Source organism: Bactrocera neohumeralis, chromosome 2 (assembly GCF_024586455.1).
Source record: "Bactrocera neohumeralis isolate Rockhampton chromosome 2, APGP_CSIRO_Bneo_wtdbg2-racon-allhic-juicebox.fasta_v2, whole genome shotgun sequence".
NCBI lineage: Eukaryota > Metazoa > Arthropoda > Insecta > Diptera > Tephritidae > Bactrocera > Bactrocera neohumeralis.
In genome coordinates this window covers 75,967,642-75,995,558 of record NC_065919.1, presented here as the reverse complement: position 1 = coordinate 75,995,558, position 27,917 = coordinate 75,967,642, and the positions used below count along the sequence as shown (strand labels likewise).

Below are 27,917 nucleotides of genomic sequence, written 5' to 3'. Positions count from 1 at the left end.
AGAAGAAGAATAGTTTGAAAGGATAACCATAATGTTTTTTTCTTTAAAATCGGCGTTGCTGTCAAAACTTAAAAGGTTCCAAAAATAAAAACGTACTGGCTTAAACAAGGTGACGATAAGCAGAGCAACTCAATTTTACCAAAATTTAGTTCCTGGTCTAAAAAGGAATTTAAAAACGATGTCACATACGCCAGCAAAGATAAGCTTTGACAAAGAGAATCGGAGGGCATCATCCACTTTGGCACAGTAAGTTTGAAAGGATAACTACAATGTTTTCTTGCTTGAACGCAAGAAGAATGACTTTCAATTGAATAAAATTGGGACAGCAACTTCCGCACCCATGCAAAAATATCATAAAAATAAAAACGTACTGATTATATCTACCGCTATGTTGGTGATAAAAAGGTGACGATAAATAGAGTTGATGGCAGAGCACCTGACAAAATACTCCAATTTTACCAAAATTTAGATCTACAATGCCTTAAAATTCCAGACTGGTCCAAATAGTATATTGGATATTTAACTTCTTCGTGGTGAAATTTCATATCTCGGAACCCGACCGACCGATTTCCACTAAATTTAATCATGACCAAAAATTTTTCAAATCCAACAAAAACTATTCCAGCTCCTAGGTACCCTATTCTCGGTCCCCAGTATCTATAGTTGACTTTTTACCGAAAATATTGGTCAATGAGAATCTTTTTCTGATACTAGTATGTCCTACTGTGGGTGAATCAGGTCAATACTCCCTTGAGCCGTTATATACCTAATGTAAAAATTTTTGAGCTTACGGCTGATTTTATACCGCATATATTGGCCAATGTGTGAGTTAACTCTATGAAAATGAGAAAACGTTTGTTGCTCATAACAGTGTATTTTTGTGCCTTAATTGGGAAAAAATGGGCGAAAACTTGACCTGGGGTGCAATAACTAATATCAAGATTTTCAATAAACTTATCCCTTTTTTATTGTTCCTTTTATGTTTGTTATTTTATTTTAATTTTTCAATGGGAATCCATCCAAACCTAATATGATTTATATGCCTTCAAAAACTAAAGACTCTAGTATATTGAATGTTTCTTACATTAGGTTGTAGTTACAAGAGTCACATTTATGGAATAAAAAATATGTTTCCACCAGAAAAACGAACTAGCGAAAGCAATCCGTTACTGAAGCAAATGATGCTTTAGGAAACCTAACAAAAAAAATTTTATTAGAAAACTTATTGGTTTTAAGCGATAAAGCATGAATAGAATGAGAAAAAGTTATCATAATGGAAAGCTATAGGTTCCTGAGCAACAATTTTCATTTCTCTTTTCAAAGAAGCGGCATTCCGTGATGTCTTAAAGCTGGAATTTTCCGTCACTCTCCTGCTTTATTTAATTTCGAGCTATTTTTTGTACCTTCAGTGACTTGTTATCAAAAACAAAGTCCTCTTTGTATTCACCAAAATGAGTATATAACACGCTTGTTAACCTCAAAATAGACACAACGCTTAGCTTAGTGCCTTTTTGTTGGACATTTGCCGCCTCAAACTATAAATTGCATATTGTCCGCTAGTAAAAATATATACTTCTATATATATGTGCGTATATTTATAATCGCATTTGGTCAAACCAATTTCATGCTTGAAAGTGAATTAGTGATCAGTGTAGAGCGCACCATATATCCAATTACGCCACGCTCCATTCCACGAGCGTATTAGCCTAATTTTATATCCACTCAACTCGAGTTCACTATGGTACTCGTTAAGCCAGTAAATTTCATATAACCTCAGTTCAAATGAATCTTCCTCAGCTTAGACAGATGCAGTGCTCGCTACTCTACTTTACAGTGTATGTGTGTGTTTGTGTGCTGTGGGAAAGCCGACTTGTATTGGAATATAAGTGAAACGCGCGGAAGCGTAGCTAATGGGCCGCACTTAATGCGCTGCGATGGGGCAGACAACATTGTACTCATGGCGACTGCCAACATTTTGGCATTTTTGTTTAGAAAAGTTTGCAATATAAATATATTTAGCTATAACGTGTATATATTTAGCAACTAAGTTGTGCTATTGTTTACATAAAATAGACATTGCGCACAGTAGGCGCCACACATAAGGCGCTGAGATGGGTGCAAGTAGTTGAGGAATGTAATAAATATGTGGCTATAAATATAATAGGTAACATAATAGGAGAGAGCATGGCATTTATTACCTCGGCAGGTGTGGGTGGAGCTGCTGTAAACTAAATTTTTTGAGTACCCGCGCAAGGCAGCAGGATTGTAGAGCGGGAAAAAATTGCGAAATATACTTTGAAGCACAATTTTATGACTAAAAATGAAATTTCAAATGCAGTTGTTACTATAAAAGACAGTCTTAAATAATTAAAAATTGAAAAACTTAGTAAAAAGCTTTAAAATATTGCTTCAGAAACAACTTACGCCAACTTTTTAAGATAGAAACACGCATATTTTGGTCAAGCAATAAATATTTGACGCACATTTGCATAAACACGTATACAAACAAACACACATACACGCACATATGTGCCGCTCATACAAAATCTCCCCCAGCCTTCATGCATTCTTCAAGTCCTGCGCTGCCAAGTGCGCGTCTTTGGCTTTGCCACAAATGATTTTTCAGCGCCAACTGCTGCTGTTGCTTTTGTTGTTGTGCATGGTCGTTATTGTTTGTCGGCTACGCATTGCTGCATTGTGGCTCGTTGTGGCGGCAACTTTTGACCCATTCAAATTTATTTCATTTGTTTACTTTTATGCTGCAATTTGTATCGCTCATTAAACTTGCCGCCAACTTCAGCTACATTTAATTTTTGCTGTTGCTTTTGCTGCTGCTGTTGTTATTACTTGTTGTAGTTGGTTTTTGTTTACATTTTTTATTAATGTTGCTCTTTATTAGACAGGCGAGCAAATATTTATTTTATACATTCTCGCTCAAATGCACCAGCAGCGCAAATCTTCAGCAGCGAGTCAAGTATATAATGTATACATATATATGTATACTACATATGTAAATATATAATATAGTATAGTAATATATAACATAGCACTTTTTCTGCCTTATTGTACTTACAGATCCGCCAACAGTGTCCGTGCATTTAGCGAACGAGGACCCGAGTCGCTTTGTTACTAAGGCTGAGGGTCAAAATGTGACGTTCAAGTGTCGTGCGGATGCGCGGCCTCCAGTGAGCTCGTATGCTTGGTTCAAAAATGTAAGTTCAACTATTATTAAATACTTTGGATGTGATTTTAATATGGTTTGTGTTTGTTAAGTACACAATTCTGGCATAAAAAGAACTTTATTCTATCTTATTTTGATATGCACGACTATATTTTGGTTACAAAAGTTACACTATTTTAATTTCGTTTCTACTTTCCACATACATATATAACTTTTCAGGTAATGAATTCGACAATTTTAGCGAACAAAGCGATGGAAAACTAAATAAAAAAGAAGAGCTCGTCTAGATGATAGGACAAGTTATTTTTTGAATTCAAAACCCTCAAGATTTTTACTTTTATGACCATAGCAAAAGAATGGAAAATTCAGTTAAAAAATTCCTATGGAAAGTTAATATCTAAGAGCGATCGACAGAAGCTTTTACCTTGTACCAACAGACCACTACAGCCTTGGCTATGTTTTAGAAAAGTAACAAACTTTCAGCGAGCAACGTTCTCTGAATTTCTATACTTTCCAATCCGTGAACATTTACTGACCTGTGCTCGGATTTAACAAACCCTCAGTAATAGAATTTTTATCAAGAATATCACTAATTATGATTGGTGTGTTGAAGCCATTGTCCATTTGACTATTTAGGCACCAAATACCAATCAAAACTAAAGAATGCGTTGTTGATGATGTGTATGATACCAATAAGTCCGTCAGTCAGTTTTTGAGATATTGATCAGGTCCTTTTCTTATCAATACTCTGCTCAGTTGTTAAAACCAGGAAATCGGGCAATTTCGGGATATAGCTGTCATACAAACTAATCGATCAAATCAGTTCCTAATATAGAAAACTTTTTATTGGACGAGATATCTTCAAAAAATTAATGTCCAAGGCAACGCTACAAACTGACAGTAGATCGGACCCCCACAACATTAGCTGTCTTAGAAACTGTTGGATCAAATTCAAGATAAAGCTCAGTATATAAGATCTGTTTTCTTTATTACTTTTTTCTAAAGCAGTGCGAAGCATCGAACTTTAGAAAACGGAACTTTAATTCGTTAAAACTAATCTACTCCCAACTCAAAACCCTTTATGAGAGATGAGTAAACATTACCTTGTGATAGTGACTGTCTTCTCTATTGTGCAGCCTGACGGACGCTTAATCCGTTGAAAAAGTCCCAATTTAGTTATTATGAAAGCTTTCCATTTCTCTGTGAACTGGCACAACAGCGGATTCAAATTTTCGAACGTAAAGCTACCAGCGAGTAGCATCTGTTCACTCTCTACACCTCGGACAGTTCGGACTAATGTCATTGTGGAATCAGTAAAGTTAACTTCTAAAGCATCTATGTATATCCACTTAGAATTTGGGTCAAATAGAAATAGATTGATTGTCAGGTATGAATATGTGAGTCCAGCGTCCTTTGGATGAGGATTGTTATCGCTATTGCCAAACGTTGTAGTATCGAAGTATCGAAGTCGATATTGGATTTCTTTTTTATATATATAGCCTTATTGTCCCTCTGAGAATTAGTTGGCTTCCTGGATTGCCAACTTCAAGCGGTTTCGTATTATGTTTTCGTACACTTTACCAATTGCGTTGAGCACACACAGAGTTCGTAACGATGAACGTTTTTTTGGTGGTTTCTTCATTTTTGAGAGAAAAACCAAACACTGCACTTTGAACGCTTCGCGGAACAACTTTCATTTTATACAAGCTTTGTATATTTTAACGAACAAGTAAAGTTTTGAGGTTAAAAGATTGTGATTGAGAATTTTTTTAGTATCTTTTTTATAACTTCACTACTCAAAAGTGGATTTGCAATTTCTAACAGAGAACTTAAAGAAATATGTCCATCAAATTATGGAGAATAATTTCAGGATGAGCCATATGAAGAAGTACGCTTGTAGAAGTACACGCAAGAGAGGAAAGCTCTCTGAGCACCATTCACTCGGGAGTGGCCAAAAACGATTATTTTACATATGGCTCAAGCAGCTCACGACTAGAACCCGCCACTTAAAAAACACCCACAATGAAAAGAAGAAAATAGCATCGGGTCCCGATCGGTATAAGGATGTCCCCGGTCGATGTCCTCGTTGGAGTAAAGGCTGATATCATCCCTGTAAAAGAAGTGGGATGGATGGACAAGGACTGAGACAAGTAGTCCATGTGACATTTACTACAGTAGCCATAAAAAGGAACGCAAATTCGGCATTAGTTTCGCGGTGGGAGGGAGATTCCGTCGCCGAGCTCTAGCATTCACCCCGGTGGATGAACGTCTAGCCACAATCCACATCAAAGCGAAGTTCTTCAAAATAACGCTTATTTGAGCCCACGCCCTGACGGAAAAGAAGTTACATGGTCCAAGAATCACATCTTATCACAGACTTAAACATGTAATCCATTTGTAAATACTGGAATATCCCCAAAGAAAAATTGTTGCTTCAAACAAAGAATACACCACTTAAAAACATACACTTTTATTGCACGATCTCGTCTTTAAAGACAAATTTAATATCGTTCCTTCAGCGAATACCAACGGAACTGATTGAAAGCACCACAAGATACAATTGTCGTCTGTCATTTTGCCGCGTTCATTATTACTTAGGTGGTTAAAAGGCACAACAAAAGCGAAAATAAATCTTCAACGAATTCGCAAAACGCAGCTGAGCTCATTTCTAACGGTGAATGGATCTACTTGCGCGCTTGTCGCACAAACTGCGGCACTCGCCGCCATTAAGGCAGCTATTTAATTATTACGACGCTCTCTGTTACAAGCTGCCCTTACTTCAATCAGGCTCCCCTCGCTAACCTCATCGCCCCTATTTAGCTGCCGCTCTGCTTTGAGCACCCTTGTTTGCGAGCGCGTAGAGATTACATTTACCATTTTATCCGTTTACACGGATTTACTTTTTTGTGTCGGCTCCTTTGGAGCATTTATCTATTTATTCATACTTTATATTGGGGTCAAAGCTGTGGCGCGTCCGGCTAGCTCAGCTTGATGGACCCGCACCAGCACCAGCACAATTTGATTATTTATTCTTCCTTACAGTATTACTCATTGCCCGAAGTGCCGTTCATCTGTACATACATTTGCAACAGCCTAGCAGCGCATCTTACCAACTGTTACCAGTTATTTGAGGCATTCATTATGTGTGCCACACGCCGCACTGCCACTCGGCCACTCGGCGCAGGACACGCCCGTATTTAAACTCACTGGAATTTATTCGTTGCTGGCGATCACTAATGTGTTGTTGCCACTGTACAGCGTGTTGTTGCCATAGCACCGATTGTTGTTGCAGCTCAACGTTTGCGCTGAAGTTGACGGCACTTTTGTGGTCTAATTTAATTTGGCAAATTGCTCGGTGAACCGCAAAGTGCTGAAGTACCACTAGCAGCACCACCAGCGCAACACTGATCCGCTACTCGTGTGTTGCCACTGCGGCGCATGAAGCACACACACACGCCACCCAACAACAAGTGGCTGCAAACAGCAAGAAGTGACAATATTCAATTTATGCGCTCGCATAAAGAGATTTACCAATTTTCCGCTGTAAATGAAAGTGTCGAAAGTGCTGGCGCGTGTGAAACGTTCGATTCGTCAAGTTTAAAATGCGCGCACGCACACACACACACACTTGTGCCCATATGTCTGGTAATCTCTAGCTATATTTGTATGGGTGCGTGAGTAAATAATTGACTGACTTCGCATGCAAATGACGAATTGTGTGCGAATTTGCGCATTTAAATTCCGACATTATTAACTTTTGCCGGAAATCGCTGAAAAAGGCGCGCGAGAGGAGGGCGTGTGGATGAAAGGGTGTGGCAGAAAGTATGCAGCTGCGGCAGCAAGAGTTAAGTCGCTGCGTTGGCGGTTGTTGATCTCATTTATGGCCGTTATTGCATTGTTCTGTTCCACGCATTTTAATTGTACTCGCAGTTAAAGCTACATGCGCACATGTGTGTAGTAGGGTGGTCCCTAAATGTCCAAAAATATTTTTAAACTAGATTTTATAAATCTCAATGTCGGCTCTACGAGAAGCAAATATATTAAAAATATAATTTTAGTACATTTTGAGGCATTTCGAAAAGGTCAGTCAAATTATTATTGTCTTAGAAGGACCCAGTCGATAAAGTCAATACAAACTGCGACTAGAAAATGTGTTTGGAACATAAATTCATTCAACATGTTTTGACATCCTGAACAAAGTTGTTATAAAGCTTGCAGCACACGGTAGAAAACGTCGAATATCCTATAAAATGTATATATAAACCTTCAGCGCGAGAAACTGAGCCGATTATGTCGGGGTCGTATGTAAGTCTATAAGCGAAATAGTCTCTAGTTTTCAAGATATCCATCTGAAATTTTGCACATGTCCTTTTCTATTCAAGAAGCTGCTTATTTGTCAGAACTGCCGATATCGGATAACTATACCACATAGCTGCCACACAAACTGAACAATCGGAATCAAGTGCTAGTAAGGAAAACTTTTTCATTTGACGCGATATCTTCACGAAATTTGGCGTAAGTTATTATCTAAAGCAAGTATGTAATCTACGATAAAATTATCCAAATCGAATTACTATAGCATAAAGCTGTCATAAAATCAGATCGATCACAATCAAGTGTTTGTATGGAAAACTTTTTTATATAAAGAGATATCTTCTCGAAAATTGGCATGGACTTTTTGTCCAAGGTAAGGGTGCAATCTTCAAAGAAATTACTCAGATCGGACCACTATAGCATACAGCTGTCATACAAGCTGAACGAACAAAATCAAGTTCCTGTGAGAAGTATTTCGGTATTTTTTCTGTTTCTTCTTAAACTTGTGAAGTTAAAAAAAAATCAAATTAAAAAAAAAAATATTTTTTTTTAACCACCCTAACGCAAACTCACGTATGCAGAAGTGAAGTAATTTAAATATGCATGCGACTGTAAGGATTTATTTCACCACAGCAAACTCTGAAAGCACACACCCCGCCTGTCCACAACCCGCATCTTGCTTGCCACTTGCCGCTTGCTGTTTATGCAGGCTGCATCAGCGCTCGCTGACAGACGTATGACTTCACTCACTGTGCATGTATATGACTCTTTGACATGTATATGATTCCCTTCTTATTTCTATGTGAATTTAATAAAAAAAAATGTTTTCTGCGGTTGCCAATTTTCATTGCTCCACTTTTTTGCATTTATTTTATGTTTTTAAATAAATTCTAGTTCGCTTTTGCTGTAAATATTTCTTTTTTTGCTCTGCGCATAGCTGCTGCCCTTAAGTAAAGTTTTCCCTAACAAACTTTGTTGCTTGTTTATTCATGTTCATGTAGTTAAATGAGTGTGGAAAGTGAAGCGAAAGTTTCTACGTTGTTAGAATGGGATCTGAAAATACTTTTCATAAGCACAAAGAGGGAAGAATGGTAATCAAAACATATCTTTTTACATACACACGCTTAACAAGTGTAATTACATATGATATATACATAAATATCAGAGTTGCAACGAGACAACAAACAAGACATGAAAATAGTAGTAAAAGTACCTGTACTAGTGATGGACTATTCTGAAAAAGATATAATTTGAACCAATTATAATACAGTTCTTTTTAATAGAGGTTTTTATTTAATTTTATATATATATATAGTCATATTCTTATTATATATTGTCATATTCTTACGATGATGATTAAGGGTAATTTGGTGTAGTATATAAACATCTTTCCTGGAGAGCTTTCTCTACAAAAGTATGAAAAAGCTTTAAGTTTTGTCAATTGCTAATTTTAACTCACAGTAGCAATTTTGTCAAAAGAATTTTGAATTTACCTGAACAATATGGCGCAATTTACCACATTTACCTGAAATATGGACTTTGAACCTAGTATAGAGATTTAGAGGCTGCTAAGATCCGCAGTAAAATAATAAGAAAGCTTGACAGCCATACCAATATGTAACTGAATTATTTATGCTAACGCCGGTCGGTTTAGGGTATATTGTTGGAACATTTTTTCCTTTAAACGTTCGTGTTTTGATTTGGTTATCTGTATGGCCTTGCTTAAAACTATTTTACAACCGGTCCATCCTAGTGAACTCGGAGTTTGGCAGTCGAACTAAAACATGAAATACTATAGCGCCATCTGTCGTCATTTTATAATTCCGGCAAACAACTAGCCTGTCGTCATTTTACAATTCTTGTCCCCTGCCGTAAATGCAAACAAAGTAAAATTTCCTTTTAAGACTATATTGTTTTATAAACAATTTATAATATCGTCCTATAAAATACATATATTTACAATTTTTCTTAAACACTAACATTATTTTATATGATATAAACTAAAACTAATGCCCCTCCTCAATAATCCCGTGACCCATCAGCATTAACACAGCTGCATCCTCTATTTCGTACGGCTGGAACAACATATCTGATGCCTGAGGTGCAAGCAATGGTGTCGATGCCCGCTGAACTTCCTCAAACCTAATTTTCCAGTCACAGTAATCTGTTGTATCAGCGGTAGAAGTAACTGTGTCGTCCAATGATTCTTCGTAGCTTTCCTCTGTCTCAACAATTCTGTTGCCCATCAGCATAAACAATGCGGCACTCTCCTCTTCGAACGGTACAACTAATATCTCCGGTGCTTGCGACCCCACCAATGGTGTTGACGAACGCTGAACTTCGTGAATTTTCATTTTCCATTCGTTGTAATCAATTTCGTTAATCGAGTTATACATGTTGGTTGAAATGTCTGCTCCTATCAGTTCCTCAAAATCCTGTGCTGCGCAGAAACGCTTGTAGAGTCCCCGTTGGTTGAGCTCTGTAACCTTCTCAAATCTGCCGGTGGTAATCAATGCGATGTATTCGGCTACTTGAGTCAATGTAATTCCGTAAGAGGCCATATTTTTAAAAATATTTGAATTTTTTACTTTTAATTTTGCGTAAGCAATTTAGAACTTTTCTCAGCGACTGTTCGTGAGTTTATGACTTTAAATCACCTGTGGTGGACCTTTTATAGCTGACGAGTTTTCGCTAGCTTAGTGGAAGCAGGTAGGGAAAAGCGCAGGTAGACAAGTGAGGTAAGTAATCAGGTAGCTAAATGTTGCAACTTTCCTTTTGTTTGCCACAAACCAGGTACTTGTTATAAAAATTTTATTCAAAATATACCTGACTGTTGATGTTGTGATTGAGATATTACAAAAGGCAATGGGACAACCGCTAGTTAATCTATGATACTATAACAAAATATAACGCTACCTTATTGTTCTTTGACTATTGTTGGTTATACATTACATGTAGTTAATGTCCGACACCCACTTTCTTATTGTTTCCAATAATGTGGACGGTAATGTCCATAGGATCCTACAAGGTATGTATTTCTCTACAAGTGAAAGATGATGTGTTGAGGACTTTTCAGATAACTTCATTCTTTATCTTCTTTACTGGTATAGACACCGCTTACGCGACTATAGCTGAGTTAACAACAGCGCGCCAGTCGTTTACTTCTTTCGCTTCGTGGCACCAATTGGATATTCCAAGCGAAGCCAGGTCCTTCTGCACATGGTCCTTCCAACGGAGTGGAGGTCTTCCTCTTCCTCTGCTTCCCCCGGCGGGTACCGCGTCGAATACTTTCAGAGCTGGAGTGTTTTCATCCATCCGGACAACATGACCTAGCCAGCGTAGCCGCTGTCTTTTAATTCGCTGAACTATGTCAATGTCGTCGTATATCTCATACAGCTCATCGTTCCATCGAATGCAATATTCGTCGTGGCCAATGCGCAAAGGACCATAAATCTTTCGCAGAACCTTTCTCTCGGAAACTCGTAGCGTCGACTCATCGGTTGTTGTCATCGCCCAAGCCTCTGCACCATATAGCAGGACGGAAATTATGAGCGACTTATAGAGTTTAGCTTTTGTTCGTCGAGAGAGGACTCTACTTTTCAATTGCCTACTCAGTCCGAAGTAGCACCTGTTGGCAAGAGTTATCCTGCGTTTGATTTCCAAGCTGACATTGTTGGTGGTGTTTATGCTGATTCCCAAATATATGAAACTATCTACAAGTTCAAAGTTATGACTGTCAACAGTGACGTGAGAGCCAAGTCGCGAGTGCGACGACTGTTTGTTTGATGACAGGAGATATTTCGTCTTGCCCTCGTTCATTGCCAGACCCATTTGCTTTGCTTCCTTGTCCAGTCTGGAGAAAGCAGAACTAACGGCGCGGGTTTTGAGGCCGATGATATCAATATGACGTGCGTTTTTTTGCTGCACAGAGGCGTTTGCGAATCTTGGCTGCAACATGATAGTGGTCCGAGTCTTCCGTCTATCACAACATGATCGATCTGGTTGGTGGTATTTCGGTCCGGAGACAACCAGGTGGCTTGATGAATTTTCTTATACTGGAATCTAATACTACAGATAACCCGTAGTACCAAAGATACCTTTTTTGCCCACCATGGCGTTAAAGTCGCCAAGCATGATTTTGATATCGTGACGGAGCCAGCTCTCATATGTGCACTCCAAGCGCTCATAGAAGGCATCTTTAATCACATCCGCCTTTTTTCTGCCGGAGCGTGGGCGTAAATCAGCGATATGTTGAAGAACTTCACCGGGTAACCGGGGTGAATGACAGTACTCGGCGACTGAGTATCTCTCCGACTACGAATCCCACACCAAATTTTCGCTCCTTTATTTGGTCACTGTAGTAAATGCCATAAGGACCTACTCGTCTCTGTCCTTGTCCCGGACATTAACCAGCTGGGTAGCGGCACCTTCCCAATTAAAGCCCGGATATTCGAGTTACATGCCCTTAAATCGTCATTCTAAATTCGTTTGCCCTGGTCGTCATCAAAATAGGGGTGTCTCATCCGAGGTTGTTTACGCTTTTTCATTGATACTGTTTTTTATGTGGTGGGTCCCGAACCCAACGCACAACCCTGTGCAGGGGATGTTTCCCCTTCTCACTTTAGCTCGCCTTCAAACGGATGTTCTTAGGCTACCCAGAGGATAGTTGGTCAAAGACCGGAAGTCGTGAGCTGCTTGAGCCATGTGTAAAAAATCGTTTCTGGCCACTCACAGGTGAATGGCGATCAGAGAACTTTCCTCACTTGCGTGAACTTCTACACATGACTCCATCCTCCAGGTAACTGTGTTACTCCTGAGATATCTTATATTAAGGCTTTATTATCCTTGATTTTAAAAGACTGATGAAGTACTGATATCAGATTACCGGATTATTGACTGAAGTGAAACTTTGATACAACTCCGAGGAACTATCCCAACTAAATTTTCTTCTATAATGGAGACATTTAGTTTGATGCAGTATGGGCATTCTTCATTTGTTCTATGAATATTTTGGTGTTTAAATTTCAATCAAATTTTTAGTAAATTTCTTCAGCTGTAAGTCTACTCAAACCTTCTCATTCTGATATTGATATCGTTTTATTTTACTTATTCAATAAGTTTCCTGTATCAAAAAGTGTATACGGGTGGCAACCCTTTCAAAAATATCAACTTATGATGTTCCAAACCTATTATTTTTGTATAAATATATGTCAAAATAATTCTTTTACTTTATCAAACCCATTGAATAAACATTTTCAATAAGTGGCAAATCTCTCAAAAGAATTATCTTCAGTTTTAAATCCTTTTAGTTCAGTGTTTTGCGGTACTATTTCTTTATCTTATGAGGATTATTAATATTTTCACTTTATATATACATATATAGTATACAACGCTCAAAAATCGGGTCTAATAGTGCTCTTCAAAGTACTGAACGGACAGAAATGAGTAGTTACCTTTTTCTTTAAAACCCCATTTTGATTTCCAATTCAGTATTGCTTAAGTCTAACTGTAGGTTTAGTGAGTATTTTTACTTCAGAAATCATTCTTAGTCCTGCCAAGGTCGTCCCTTCTACTTCGGCATTATTTTGCTTTGTGTTTAAATTTTACTCGCGATAATATTTGCGTTTTTTAATTTCATGTAACTTTGATATTTTTGTTGTTGTTATTTTTTTTTTTTAAAATGATATAATAATACTCATGCTTTGTGCTGCTGACGCACACACACATATACACACATGTAATTACAGCTCAGGAAAATTATGATTTCTGCTGGTGCAGCATTTGCCGCACACACCTACTGTGTTATTCTCATGTGTGTGTGTTCGCGTGTAATTGGTTTTCTCCCGTTTGCATAAATAAGAGCTAAAAATAAAGGAAAGCCGGATAAACCGGAAAAAAGAATAGCACAAAACATCAGCAATAAAGAAACAAACAAATTCGTTTAATCCTTTTGTTTTCTTAGCTGCCGCAATTTTTCCGTCGCCTCCCCCACGCAAGCGGCAAAATAAAACAAATAACGGTATATGGAAGGCAAATGAAAAAAAAAGAAAACGGAGAAAATAAATAAATAAAATTAAATTATGAAAGAGGAAAAGGAAGAGGAAGAGGAGTGATGTCAGCAGCACGCCTATAAAGTAAAACACACACACTACTCCTCATAGCATACGTGTATGTGTGTGGGAGTATCACATATGTATGTATGTGTCTGTGTTTGTGCGGATGCGGATGTGACGCGCGTTTGTATTTGGTTTGCTTAATGAAAAACATTAAAAGCGGATGTGAGCGCGGACTTCCGCCGTTTTCCTTGCCGCACACACACACACATACTCGCAAATGTGCAAACACAGAAAAAATCACGCACACATGCAATCATATGTGAACTTGTCCCTCATGACACACAACAAGCGGGCAGTTTAACCCTTACGTCCTTGTGTCTGCATATGCGAGTGTGTGTGTGTCTCTTGGCCTCGTTTTCAAATTTACTATTGCAGTTCTTGTGTTTTCCTGCTTTTCTTCACATTCGCAAGCGTTTTCATACAAATTTCGTTTCATCATTTGCTGCATTGTTTATGGCGTTGTTAGCTTCATTCACTGCCATTCACACATATTTGCTTTTGTTGGTGTATTCGCCTTGACTGCCACTTTGTTTTGCTCTTTCGACCAAATGCAATTTAATTCTTTTGTAGTTTCGGATTAAAATGCTGCGCTCAGCATGTAATACATCATAAATCACTTAGAAATTCATACACCCACAAACACACACACACACATAAAAATAAGCGTACATGTGTTTGTGAAATGTAATATATGGGTGTTGCTGTGTGTGGTGAACTTTATTTAATGTAATCCTTATAAAGTGCAAGGCTTCAAAATAACCTTTTGTCATTTCTCTCTCCCTGTCACATCGTCTCTCTATTTCTTCATCTCTCTGTATACCACTTGTTATGGTGCAAACTGCCAATACATAAAATTATGAAACAATTTCTTTCCTTTTACATTTATTATTAAGGTGATGACATGTGATTTTGATTTACTTAACAGATTTCAGTTCTTTTTTTCCATGAGAGCATTTACAATTTACGACCTGATAAGTTCTCTGAATTCTTATTACTAAAATATCAGTGCAACCACAATTTTAATTTTGTGCGATTATCTTTGGTTACGTAAAATTTTATACTTTTTTCTTAAAATTGGAATTGGCAAGTCCACTTCAAAAGTAAGTTCTTTCTTAATCTACTTCTGTCTTTGATTAGTTTTTGAAGGCAAATACCTTTTAAGAGTAGTGTGCTTATGTTCGGAGTATTAATGATACTTTTGCTGGCTTACACATCCATTTCTAAAACACAACACACAGTTAGGATATTTCTTCGGAAATTTATCACAGTTCCACTTCAGTCATTACTACGGTAATTTGGTAATATCACTTCATCAGTCTTTTAAGTTAACAGATGATGAGGTCTATAAGCAAAATGGGTCAGGAAGAATGCAAATATCTGAAAAACTCAGCCACACATGTTATTCATTTATTAAGAGACACATACCTTTTTTGATCCTAAGGGCATTACCGACCATGTTATAGGAAACAATAAGAAAGTGGGTATCCATTAAGTTTTTCGTCGCGCAATAACTGCATGTCATAAATAACCAACAATAGTCGAAGAACAATAGAAATGGTGGCATTATATTTTGTTATAAGAGAATACCTTAAGTAGCCGATGACCCAATGACTTTTATAATATCTTAACCACGACATCAACTGTCAGGTATATTTTGAATACAATTATTATAACTGGTACCTGAACCATGGTAAACAAAAGAAAGGTTGCAACGCCTAACTACCTGATCACTTGCTTTACTTCTCTACCTGCGCTTCCCTACCTGCGCTTTTCCCTCTAGCTAGCCTTTCCACTAAGCCAGCGAAAACTCCTCAGCTATAAAAGGTCCACCACAGGTGATTTAAAGTCATAAACTCACGAACAGTCGCTGAGAAAAGTTCTAAATTGCTTCCGTAAAATTACATTTAAAAATTTTTTACTAAAACTATGGCCACTCACGGAATTACATTGACTCAAGTAGCCGAATACATCGCATTGATTACCACCGGCAGATTTGAGAAGGTTACAGGGCTTAACCAACGGGGACTCTACAAGCGTTTCTGCGCAGCACAAGACTTTGAGGAACTGATAGGAGCAGATATTTCAACCAACATGTATAACTCGATTAACGAAATTGATTACAACGAATGGAAAATGAAAATTCACGAAGTTCAGCGTTCGTCAACACCCTTGATGGGGTCGCAAGCACCGGAGATATTAGTTGTACCGTTCGAAGAGGAGAGTGCCGCATTGTTTATGCTGATGGGTAACAGAATTGTTGAGACAGAGGAAAGCTACGAAGAATCATTGGACGACACACTTACTTCTACCGCTGATACGACAGATTACTGCGACTGGAAAATGGGATTTGAGGAAGTTCAACGGTCATCGACACCATTGATTGGATCTCAGGGATCAGATATGTTGTTCCAGCCGTACGAAATGGAGAATGCAGCTATGATTATGCTGATGGGTCACAGAATAATCGAAGAAAAATATTAGTTTTAGTTTATAATATATAAAATAATGTTAGTGTTTAAGAAAAATTGTAAATATATGTGTTTTATTGGACGATATTATAAATTGTTTATAAAACAATATAGTCTTAAAAGAAAAATCGACTTTGTTTGCATTTATGCCAGATCTTTATAATAATTATAGAATGGCGACAGATGGCGCCATTATAATAATCACAAGCGGCGTCCTTGCCAAGACTAAGAATGATATCTGAAGTAAAAATATACACTAAGCGTACAGTTAGATTTAAATTATATTCAATCAGAAATCTAAATGGATTTACTAAGGTGTAGTCGCTTACGAAAACACGGGGCTGCCTAAAGAAATCCACTGACTATATGCGTTGCTTACGGATGACGAAGTGAAAAAAAACATTTTTCATTTTTGGTTTTATAGCAGATTAATTCTTTAGTTTAGACTTGAGTGCTGTCTTTTTAGGCTTTATATCCACTTTTAAGTCAAAAAAGCTTGTTTTTTATGAATAAACATTTGATTTAAAAAGAAATGAAAATAGTTTGCATCACAGAATTCAACGTTTTCTATTTATACGGAATTCATTTTGAAAAATTTTGGACTCTCTTGATCCCGTTGTCGATCTACTGGAGTACCTCGGAAAACAGTTTCTTGCGTTGAGAAGATTTTTCTGCTTAACATACCTAAAATACGAAAACCAGAAACACTTATCATTCATATATGTAGATGAGTTCAGCTAATAAGAGAAGGTTTTATTTTTACAAAATATTTTTTTTTTGTGAAAAATTCCATTTCAGTTTGGCTTGAGAAATCGAAAATATTGTCACAAATCTTATTCTTTCTATCAAGATCTATCAAATATGTGTAACTAAGAAGAATCGTGTGAAGATCTCAAGTCGATCAGTCCAGGCGTTTTGCAGAAATTTTCCTCACCGACCCAGAAAGTTCTTTTCGGGAAATTATGTGAGTGTCAGTCTCGACCGAATCACCCGCAAACAATGCCAATTTCCACAATCAGACTCAGAAGTTCATGGCCACTAAGACTGCATAATCCTCACAACAACACAAAGCAATTTGATTTTGTGATTTATTTTTGAAATTTATTTATTAAGTTTCAATGCGACAAAATTATGACACACATCGCAAAGATTGCCGCCAGGCAAACAATGGACTTGGCCACATTTGCAACGCGACAGTGAGCCGCAACATTGACTAACGGTCAATAAGAAGGAATCAAAAACGCAGGCATATTGAAATTATGGCCAAAGCTAATTTGTGAAACTGTCAGCTGTGCCATCGACATGCCAGAGGCTCTTCTACTTTTTAATATCTTTAAATGTTTCGAGACATTTTCACAATTTTCCCATTTTTTTCGAACTTTCTTCCTACTTGTATTTGACGCTGGAAAACTTTTTCAACAATTCATTTCTTGCGCAATTTCTGCTTATTGTTTTTGTTGTTCGAAGGGGTTTGTCGCCTAAAAAGTGAAAATTGCAGCAATCGATTTTGGATTATTTTTTGCCAACCGCTTGTTTGTGCGCAACTTTGAGTATAGCACACATATACATACATACCTATACGCGTATATATGAAGCTTATAAAAGCTTGAGCGCACGCCTGTGGCTCGAAGCGGCGCTACTTTTGGGATGCAGACAAATTAAATTGTGCTGTCGGCATCAGCTGTGACCCATTTATTAGCTTTTATTGCTAGAGAGTGGCTTATAAATTTGTTGATGCCGCCATGGAAGGGTTAAAGCGCTGTTTGTTAAATCATACGTTGAAGTGTTTATAGAAAAATATTGGCACTGAAAAATAAGGAAAGCAACTCAAATTAAAGTTGCAAAAATTGTTTTTAAACTAAAAAAATTTATGTTGCAGACTTCTTTTAGTATTGTTTGCATTATATTTGCCTCGCAACAAAACTTCAGAGTTCACTAGTCTGAAATGTGGGGCCAAAGTTTTTAAATGCCAATTTTCGTCAATAATCGTCCGTCACTGCGTTATTCGTCTATTTACGATAAAAAATAGAATAAAGCACTTCCTTTTAATGGAATAAAGTTGGTGAAAAAGCACCAAAAGCAAACACTTGCATCAGCACACACATGCACACTTACTTATTTGCTCAAGAATAAATGCAAAACTTTGCAGAAGAACATAAGTTTATACTTAAAAATTTTGTTTGCTATTTTTTCGCAATATCTTCGCTTTTTTATTTGTTCTACTTTGCACATCTCGTTGCATCGGTGACAGTCTCATTGATTTCAATTGAAGTTTTGCACAGTTATGCAAGCGCAAGCGAAATGCGGTGAAAAAAATTTAAATTATTGAAATTTTTAATATATTTGCTCAATTTAGCAACATGCAGATTAAGTTATTTATTGAAGATTACGCTTTTTAAAGATCACATCCAAAAAGCTTATATCAATTCGAATTAAATGGGACTTTTCGAAGCTCAACTCCAAAAAGTTTGGAAAAGCTGATATCAATTCGGCTTAAATTGAACTTTTCAAAGATCGTTTCTAAAAAGCTCATTAAAGCTCATATCAATTCGATTTGAGTCGAGCTTTTTAAAGACCATTTCCAAAAAGCTCATATAAATTCGATTTAAGTCGAGCTTTTTGAAGATGATCTCCATCAAGCTATTAAAAACTGATATCAACGCAATTTAAATTGAACTTTTTGAAGATAATTTCGAAAAAGCTCATGAAACCTCATATCAATTCGATTTGAATCGAAATTTTTAAAGAAAACTTTAAAAAGGTCATGTCAGTTCGATTCAAGTGAAGTTCGTAAAAATCATCTCTAAAAAGCTCATATCAATTCAAATCAAATTGAGCTTTTTAAATATTTTTTTTTAAAAAGATCATAAAATCTCTATTAAATTCGATTTAATTCGAATTTTTTTTTAAATCAACCCCAAAAAACCTCACAAAAGCTCACTTGATATGCTTCAATTTGAAATTTGTTTAGTTCTAGTTTTTTCTTTTACGCTTTAAACTAAGTCTGTGTCGAGTTATGGGAGAAATAATAGAAAATATGAGAATGAATTTTATAAGAACTTCCATTCTCGAAAGTTGATAGCAAGGCTAATACAGACCGGCGTTTGAAAGCCTTTCAATTGATTAAAGAAATAATTTACTGAATTCCCTCAATTTAAGTCCAATAAAAGTCGCTCAACTGGGAAGTAGTACCAAGGCAGGGATTGAAATCTAACGGGAAGTGATTCAGCAATAGTCAATTCCGCAGTTGTTGCAAAAATTCGTAATATTCGAAACTCAAACTCAAAAACCTTTTTGTTTGATATTTCGACTCTGATCAGGTGAAGACAGTTATTGTAAACTCAAGCCTGAAACTTCTACTATAACTCTGCTGAACTTTTAAGATATAAACTTAGAGCTTTCAGTAGAGGAACAACCTCGTACTTATTTAGCTACAAACGAAAAATGGTATTAATAAGAGCTTTCCCGTGTCTCTCTCTCCCACTTTGTGTTTTGTGGGCTTACTTTTTTTTGATATTGCTCTCTCATATAAGGAAAAAAGTATCATAAGACCTTTTTTCTCCATTTCATTGCACTCGCCACTACTTAATCTGTCGATTACTTTTCCAAATCACTTAAATTTTCCAGAGACTTCAGTTTCTTTCATTTTCAAAAATTCTGTCGAACAATGCAAACAGTCTGCGCCATAGTAGGCCAACATGCTAGCCCAATTGACTTTGGCCATAACTTCGGCAACTTGATTCCGTTGCGAATGCGCTTCAGTGCGCACGAAATTAAATTCTTGACGCGTCTGGATTTCTTTCATTTGCTTTCAAGTCATTTACATTTAAATTGAAAGAAAAATAGGAAGAGCAAACGAAAAGCAGCAGCGAAAGTGGAAAGCAAGCAGCAGCACAAACATCAAGTCTTGCCAGCAATAACAGAAAAACAACAACAACAAAACTTATTTGAGTATTATAAAAACAGCCACGCACAACAACAAGAAATACTGGTATTGGTTGCTGCAAAAACAAATACAATCAAACGCGTAGCACGCGCAGTTATTGAAACTTACGCACAGACGCACGCATACACACACACATATTCACAGGAAACTGAAATGAAAGTCTGCGCTTCGAATGTCACTGCGAAATTCGATCGAAAATCAGCGACGATAGGCGAACTATTGGCGTGGAAGCAAAATATATATTTATGTATGTATATTTGGTGCGCACTGCGGCATCTCTACTTCGTGAAATATGCGCCTGGCTGCAACGAAGACAGCACTAAAGTAGCAACAAATGCAGCTCTGCGCACTAATTTTGTCACATAGATGCATATAATTGCAACCTCCACATAAATTTGTATGTATGTATCCAAAAGCGTTGACATAAAACTAATTGAATGCCATTCTTTTGCGTACGAGACATTTCTTGATTTATGAATGTCTCAAAAAAGCAATAATATTTACGAAATTAGAATTTTGTGCAACTCAAAATGGCAGTCGAAACATTGCGACGTGCTACAAAAGTGCAACCGATTAAGCGTAGATGTAATTTATATCTGAAATAATTCATATCTTTGGGTAATACAAAAAATCGTTGCATACATTAAGGCGCACAAGCCGTAAATATTATTTATTATGCGCCGTACATACGCAATTAGCACACAAATACATGCGTAAACACATGCATCAAACACAGATATAATTTAAACTTCACTTATGTGCATCTCACAATTAAATATTTACCACCCGGCACTCATTTATATGCGCTCCTAAGTGTATGCTACGCTTGCCACTCACCCATCACAGGCGCAAAAAATCTCAACTCACACACGCGCCGAAGTCACTTCGCCTGCCATAACAATGAATCATTTTATTTTATTGGCCACTCATGTACGTAATTGTTTCTCTAACGTTGATTATGAATTGCTGCTTCCACTAATATATAATATTTTATATGTATGTGCGTGTTCAGTTATATATAAAGCATAAATATATATTTTATGTGTGACTTTGCTTTACCCGTATAAAATTGTGAGTGCCCAACGAATTTCCTTTCATTTTTGTCAAGTCATATTTCTTTGTTTTGCTCTCATGCCAAGCACTTGCGTGCTCTCTCCAGCCTCTTGACTACGGCGCGTGAGAATTATGACTGGGCCGAAGTGCAGTGATCAGCATCATAATTGAAAAATTGGGCAAAATATTGCTTTGCGACGGGCAACGCAAATAACTACAAATACCTATACGTATAACATAGGTATATATTTTATACGTATATATGTATATGTCATATATGCGAGTAAAAGTTCTCCCTGTAGGAAATGAGTCACTATGCGCAACAATTGGAGAAACGAAAATAATTTTTTTTATTATTTACTGCAAAAGAATTTAAGGAGTAATCCCAGGCTCTATGTAAAAAATTAAAAAAAAATTGAAATATATCGATAAAAATTTTGTGATAGCATTCAAAATCGAAAATTATCGAATTTATTTTTTATTGTTTAATTACATTACTCTAATAATTAGTATCGAAATATCGTTTAAAAATATGCGATAGCATTAAAAATCGAAATTAATCGATTTTTTTTTAAATTTATTATATTTCTGTAACAATCCAAATATCGATTAAATAAATGTGTTTACAATTAAAATTTAAAAGAAGGTGTTATATTTTTATGTCCTATATTCAAGGTTAAAATCAAAATATCGATTTAATGTATCCGATAACATTTAAAATCGAAAATAATCGAATTTATTTTTTAAATGATTAATTAATTTTTCTAAGAATTCGTATCAAAATATCGATTTAAACATACGATAATTTTCGAAATCAAAAATAATCGATTTTATTTTAATAAATTAATTATTTTTACCCAACGAGTAAAATCCAAATATCGATTAAATATGTGCGATTGCATTTAAAATTGAAAACTATACGTTTTTTATTTAAGTTGACTTTTCTAATAATAGTACTTCTTAAGAAAACATTTATCGATGGTAAAATTTCGACATCTTGAAATTTTAGAAATTAGATATTATTAACGAAAACCATAATTAAGCTCTACACATAACTAAATTATAAAAAAACCTAATACAATATACACTATAAATATAAAAAAGAAGTATAAACATATGTTACATGTTTATCGACTTTAAAATAATTCAATAGTTTATTTTTAAACATAAAAAAATTTAAATGTCGAGAAAAGTTATCGGGAATATACTTAAATACTACGATCTCCCGCTGACATATCAAAATGTTTCAGTAATTTAAATCAGTCGATAAATATATTGATGAGATATATTGAAGTCTGAAAATAATCGATCGATATTAATTTAAATTCAATCGTAAGTTATCGCTCTAAATAATCGATTGAATCAAAAGATCGACCAAAATATGTAATAAAATTTAACTAAAGTAATCGAAAAATCGATAAAATCGAAATTTTAATGAAATATCTTGCAGTCCAAAAATAATCGATTAAAATCAATATACAAGTAAAAAAAATATATAGCGCTCTAAATTGATCGTAAGAACAAAATATCGCTCATAATCGAAATTTTGGGGAGACATATTGCAGTAAATAATCGATAAAAATATAATTTCTAAAATAATTTTTTAAATCCGAATATCGCTCAAAGTACTTAATACAAATCGATTGACACAAACGAAAAATCGATCTCAATAATGTACTATATATACATCTGAATTTTTTGAGAAAAAAATAGTTTTCAATATAGATAGGACTTATGAGATGGATTTTTTAGATTCCGAAAAATGTTTTCGATTGGGAATTCAGGTAATCGATTTTTTTTAAGTCGACCGATCGCAATACCTTTTGCACATATCAAACAACTGTTGTAGCCAATAAAAATAAATGATTTAAATAATTGAAAATTCTTGGAAGAGTGTTTAATCACGTGCAATAAATAATTAATGAAATTAAAAAAAAATACGAAAAAAACTGCCTCAAAAAAAGAGAAAGTCCAAAATCAAAAAGGCTTTCCAACTTCGTACAAGAAGCCTCGATCTTCGATTGAATCATTCACTACACACTTATACATTGGTATTCCAATACTCTACTGAAGGACCCATTTTCGTGCCACAAACCAATATACCACTCTACTCGCATGCATACGCCCTCACACACACACACATGTACACAGATATAAATTCCCTGGCATAAATTCTTAGCTTCAGCACTCGAAGCGAGGACTTTTGCCTCATTTTTTTCAACCATTTCACTTTTTTAAGCTCGCATAAAATGTGTTGTGAAGTGCAAAGTCGCTGGGATATCGGGTGTATAATAAATGGGAACCTTAAGGATACGCACATATAATGGTGGAAAATCCTATGTGATTATGGGTGAAACGTGATGATGAACGTGACATTGAAAAGTAATAAATTTCGGACGCTTGCAGTCATTGATTACTTTTATTGTTGCTGTTGTTGTTGTTGCTGATGCTGGTGCGTAAATTTCACAAGCGAATGCTGTTGTTATTATTGGCGTTGCTGTTGCTGCTGCTATTGATGTACACACATAGCGCTTGTTGTTGTTATGTTTGACTTATTGACTGTGCGTGTCTTTTACAGTCGGAGACTTTATTGCACAAACGTGTTTCCTACGACACATCTACATATGTATGTATGACTGTATGAGAAAATAGCCATGCATGTATGTATGTAACAAATGCTATGTGTGCGACCGAACAAAGGCCTGTGCATTTATTTGCCACGGGAAAAAGGTCATTTTTTGTATGCTCACTCACACACCTACACATGCATATGGGGAATTTATACGTATATATATATATATATATATATATATATAGGTGTGTGAATTTTGCAACATAAGAGTGCGGTTACTTATTTGCCATGAATAAGCAACTAGCAAGGCAGCCAGTTCCAATGAAAAGCAGCTGAGTTCCTAGTGAAGTTAAATGGATTTTTGTTTTATTTCGAGTCAATATTAAAATTAATGGAATTTCAAATGTCTGCACTGGTGGGTGGGCTGATTGAAACAAAGAGTTATTTGCGAATAAGTACTGAAAACATTTGCATATGCGTAGATGTATGTATAAATCATTTACTATTACTTATTTCTACACAAAATTCTACCAAAAACTGTAGAGGAAAGAAAAGTTGAAAAAATGCTCCGCTTGACTAGCGCTAAAGTTAGAGCTTAAGGGTTTATATATTTCTTTCAGAAACGATTTTTGATTACCATATTTTTTTTTTCATCCCTGAACACAAATGTCTCGCTCTGTTAATATATAGTAAATATAGCCCAAAGTTCTCAAACGGAAGCGATACAGCGTAAACTAAAAATTTTAAGGCAACTTAGTTTGCCGTATGAGCCCAAAAATTCACTACGTTTCGATAGATTCCTTTTAAATTTCGAATATTGCCACAAAAAAAATTTAAAACAAGTAAGGAAGGCCTAATTTCGGATACAGACGAACATTTTATACTTTTTCAACTTACGAGGATTAAAGCCTTCAGCTACATACGGCTCGTTTGTTAGACTTTATTCATTCTAAGCACAATGATGCACAGTTATTACAAAAACACGATCTCTCAACACAATTAAGATAACTTACAAATTGACCGATATTTGCGGTATAAAGTCACCTGAAAGTTCGAAAACCTTTATATCAAGTATAGGGACCCGAGGAAGTGTTGACCGCATTCTACCCATTTATAGCGCACAGACATACTACTACTAGGAAATAATTCTCTCTGAATTTCAATTATATTTCTCACACATTGACCGATATTTACGGAAAAATTCAACGAAGACACTGGGGTCCACATATTCGACACAAAGGGGTTAAAACAATTTTGATTAGATTTGGACAACTTTCGGTCATAAAGTGGCACACCTAATCTAGCGTCTTTGCTATTCGTGCAAATTTTTATCACGTTATATTAATTGCCTCTTGATTTGTGCACTGGAAGGGGGAAGAATCAAATGAAATTGAAATATGTGTTATATGGCAAGTGGGCGTGGGTACCCGATTTCACACTGGAACATAGGAATGTCAGAAAAATTGTATAAACCGAATCTGGTTGAAATCCCTCAAGCAAGTCCCGAGATATGTATGGTCACCTGAAGCAGGGCGGTGCCACACACGTCGTCCAACTTTGTCCCCAACTCCTTTACAACACGCTCACACATCTCGGCAGTATTTATTAATTTATTGCGATGCGCCAAATCTACGCTTTGTTCGAGCTCTAGCCTCCCATTAACATTTTCCAGCAAAAAAAGGTTAAGCAATTATTGATTCAATAATTGCTGGGTGCTATTAGCTAGCTAAAGTTATATAACTTTTTCCTTTTCTATTTAAAAGAGTTGTTTCTTCGATTCGCACCTTCCAAAGGATGGTAAATTGGATGATTTTATTCGTATATTTTCTCTTTCTAGGGTAGTCTTTATTCTTTGGTAGAGCTGGTTAGTTTGGATATGATGGAGTATGAGTAATTGTATGTATATCCTTTCGGACGCAATATGCATGTAGCATAGCTATCTCAACATCTGTTATATACGCCCAGGCCCGTATGGCTTCAATGCAATACACTCTTTGTTCATATAGTTCAGTTTTAAACAAAATGTATTGGTCAGAAATGTTCGCACTGGTGATTTTTTGTATAGTAGGAGAAAGCAACTAAAGCTGAAGTGCGGAATTTTAATCCGCTAAACTTAACGTACTCCCAACTCATGTCTTTCCCACGGAACCACCGTATTAAGTATTACTTCATGGGAGAGAAAAAGACATTTAAATCTTTTCTATTGTACGGACTGGCTGACTCCTAACATATTGTAAGTTTCTTAGATTTGTGATAATTAAAGCTGACGCTTCGCAGGCAGCTTTCCATTTATCAGAGGATATATGTTTTGTCAAATTTTCTACAGTTACAAAGGAACAGGAAGCGATAGTTTCTAAAGCATTCATTTCAACTCAGTATTTGGGTTAGGTGGAAATTGATGTCCGCCATCCTATCCACGAATAAATGTCTGCGATCTGTATGTGGGTCAATTGTCCTTTGGATGAGCTTTGCCACCTCTGCTACCATATTTTAATGTACTAAGTTCTCTCCGTTTTTTCCGCCTTGTAGACGGTTCTCATAGCTGGTATAGTCATTGGTATTGTCCCCCTGGTTGTCAATAGACTGTATGCTGGCATCGCTTGATATCATTTGGAAAGCACTTATTACTCGGATTGCAAAAAGCTTATGCACTGCTTTAATTGGTCTTGCATATGATTTTATATTCAACGCCTGTATCCATATTGGTGTTGCATACAAATCACGGTACTCTATAGCTAATGCTATTAAAAATCGCCGGCTGGAACGCACGCAGCTTATTTTGTTTGCTTTGTCGGAAGTATACGCCAAGCATTCCTTAAATTTTAACTTGGAGTCCAATATTACTGAGCAATATTATGGGCAAGACTTCCGTTTTCTTCTCAGCTAGCATTAAACTTGTTAGGGCAATTCACAATCTGGTGCAAATGGTCTTGCATATTTGCAATTGCAATTTCGCTGTATTCACCAGATTGTGAATTGCCCTATTATTGTAAACCATTGCATTGCATTTGATCCAGAGGTCATCTAGATCTAGCCACTGCTACCACTATAAGGTCATCTGTGTATGCGATTGTTTTCACATTTTTTGGTTGATGTATTGTTAGTACCCCATTGTACATCAAGTTTCATAGTAGAGGACTTAAGGGGGTAGTAAGGTTAATTCGAGCGAAAATAAACATATTTTCAATAATTTGTTTTAGAAATACAATCAATATTTATTGATTTGTATAGTTATGGCATAATTATATGATATTTAAAGAATATTCTGTGAAAGTTTCATAGAAAAATATTAAAAAATTAGCCGGTGACAGAGAATCTTCGTAGACCTTCCAAAAAAAATTGATTCGCGGTGAACCGCATAACTCATGACTGGATCATTTGAAATTAAAAAACCAAATTGATTTGATTAGTTGATAAGTTTCCTCAGCTAACGCTGTCGAGTTTTTTTTTTTATGATTTTTAAATTTTTTACAACGCTCGGAACTCAAAATACTGATTTTTCACCAAAAAAATCAGGAATTTTGTTGTTTAAAAATAAGTTAAAATTAAAAAAAACACACGAAAGCGTTACCTCACAATTTATGTAAAGAAAGACTGTGCAAAATTTCAGTAGATTTTGACCTACAGAGTTCACCGGCTTCGAAAAAGTGGAGTGTGAGAAAAACGCGTTTAAAGTTTCACAGCCGCTCACAATCAAATCGGAGGGCGGAGAATTACAAGTGTATATCTCCGTCAATTTTGCTTTAATTGCTCCCAAATTTTCACAGAATAATCCTGAGATATTGTACATTAATATAAAATAAAAAAAAATAAAAATGCAAAAACAAAAAAAAATCTTACTACCCCCTTAAGACCGAGCCTTGCGGTACTCCATTCGAGATCATGTAGCTCTAAATGATCTCGTCTGTGTCAAATAACAATATCCTATTTTCTAAATAGCTCATTATAATATTAACGAGATACTGGGGACGCATATTTCATAAAGAGCTTTGATTATACAAGGTGAGTTCCAAAGTAAACAGGACTTTTTGAATCTGGCGCCCGCTGTTGGCGCCATCTATATGTCGACTGGTCCGTTATCGATTGTCCAGTGAGAATTTCATGACGTTTTAAGTGTCAGTATGTTTGTGTTATTTTTATTGGTAAAATTTGCTAAATTTTGTTTTAAAATTGGTAAATCTTTTATCGAAACGTTTCAATTGATGAAACAAGTTTATGGCGATGATTGCCTATTCCGTAGCAGAGTGCACGAGTGGTTCCAACGTTT

At 36.0% G+C, this 27,917-nt stretch overlaps 1 protein-coding gene across 3 annotated transcripts in view; it reads left to right on the top strand.

Moving 5' to 3' along the window:
- LOC126762147 (hemicentin-1) overlaps positions 1-27,917 on the top strand; it is a 268,515-nt gene that overhangs the window by 140,206 nt on the left and 100,392 nt on the right. For all 3 annotated transcript variants that reach the window (XM_050478702.1, XM_050478695.1, XM_050478685.1), the window contains exon 9: positions 3,076-3,212. In XM_050478702.1, the coding sequence (XP_050334659.1) occupies positions 3,076-3,212 (137 nt within the window). The remainder of the gene's footprint in view (positions 1-3,075; positions 3,213-27,917) is intronic.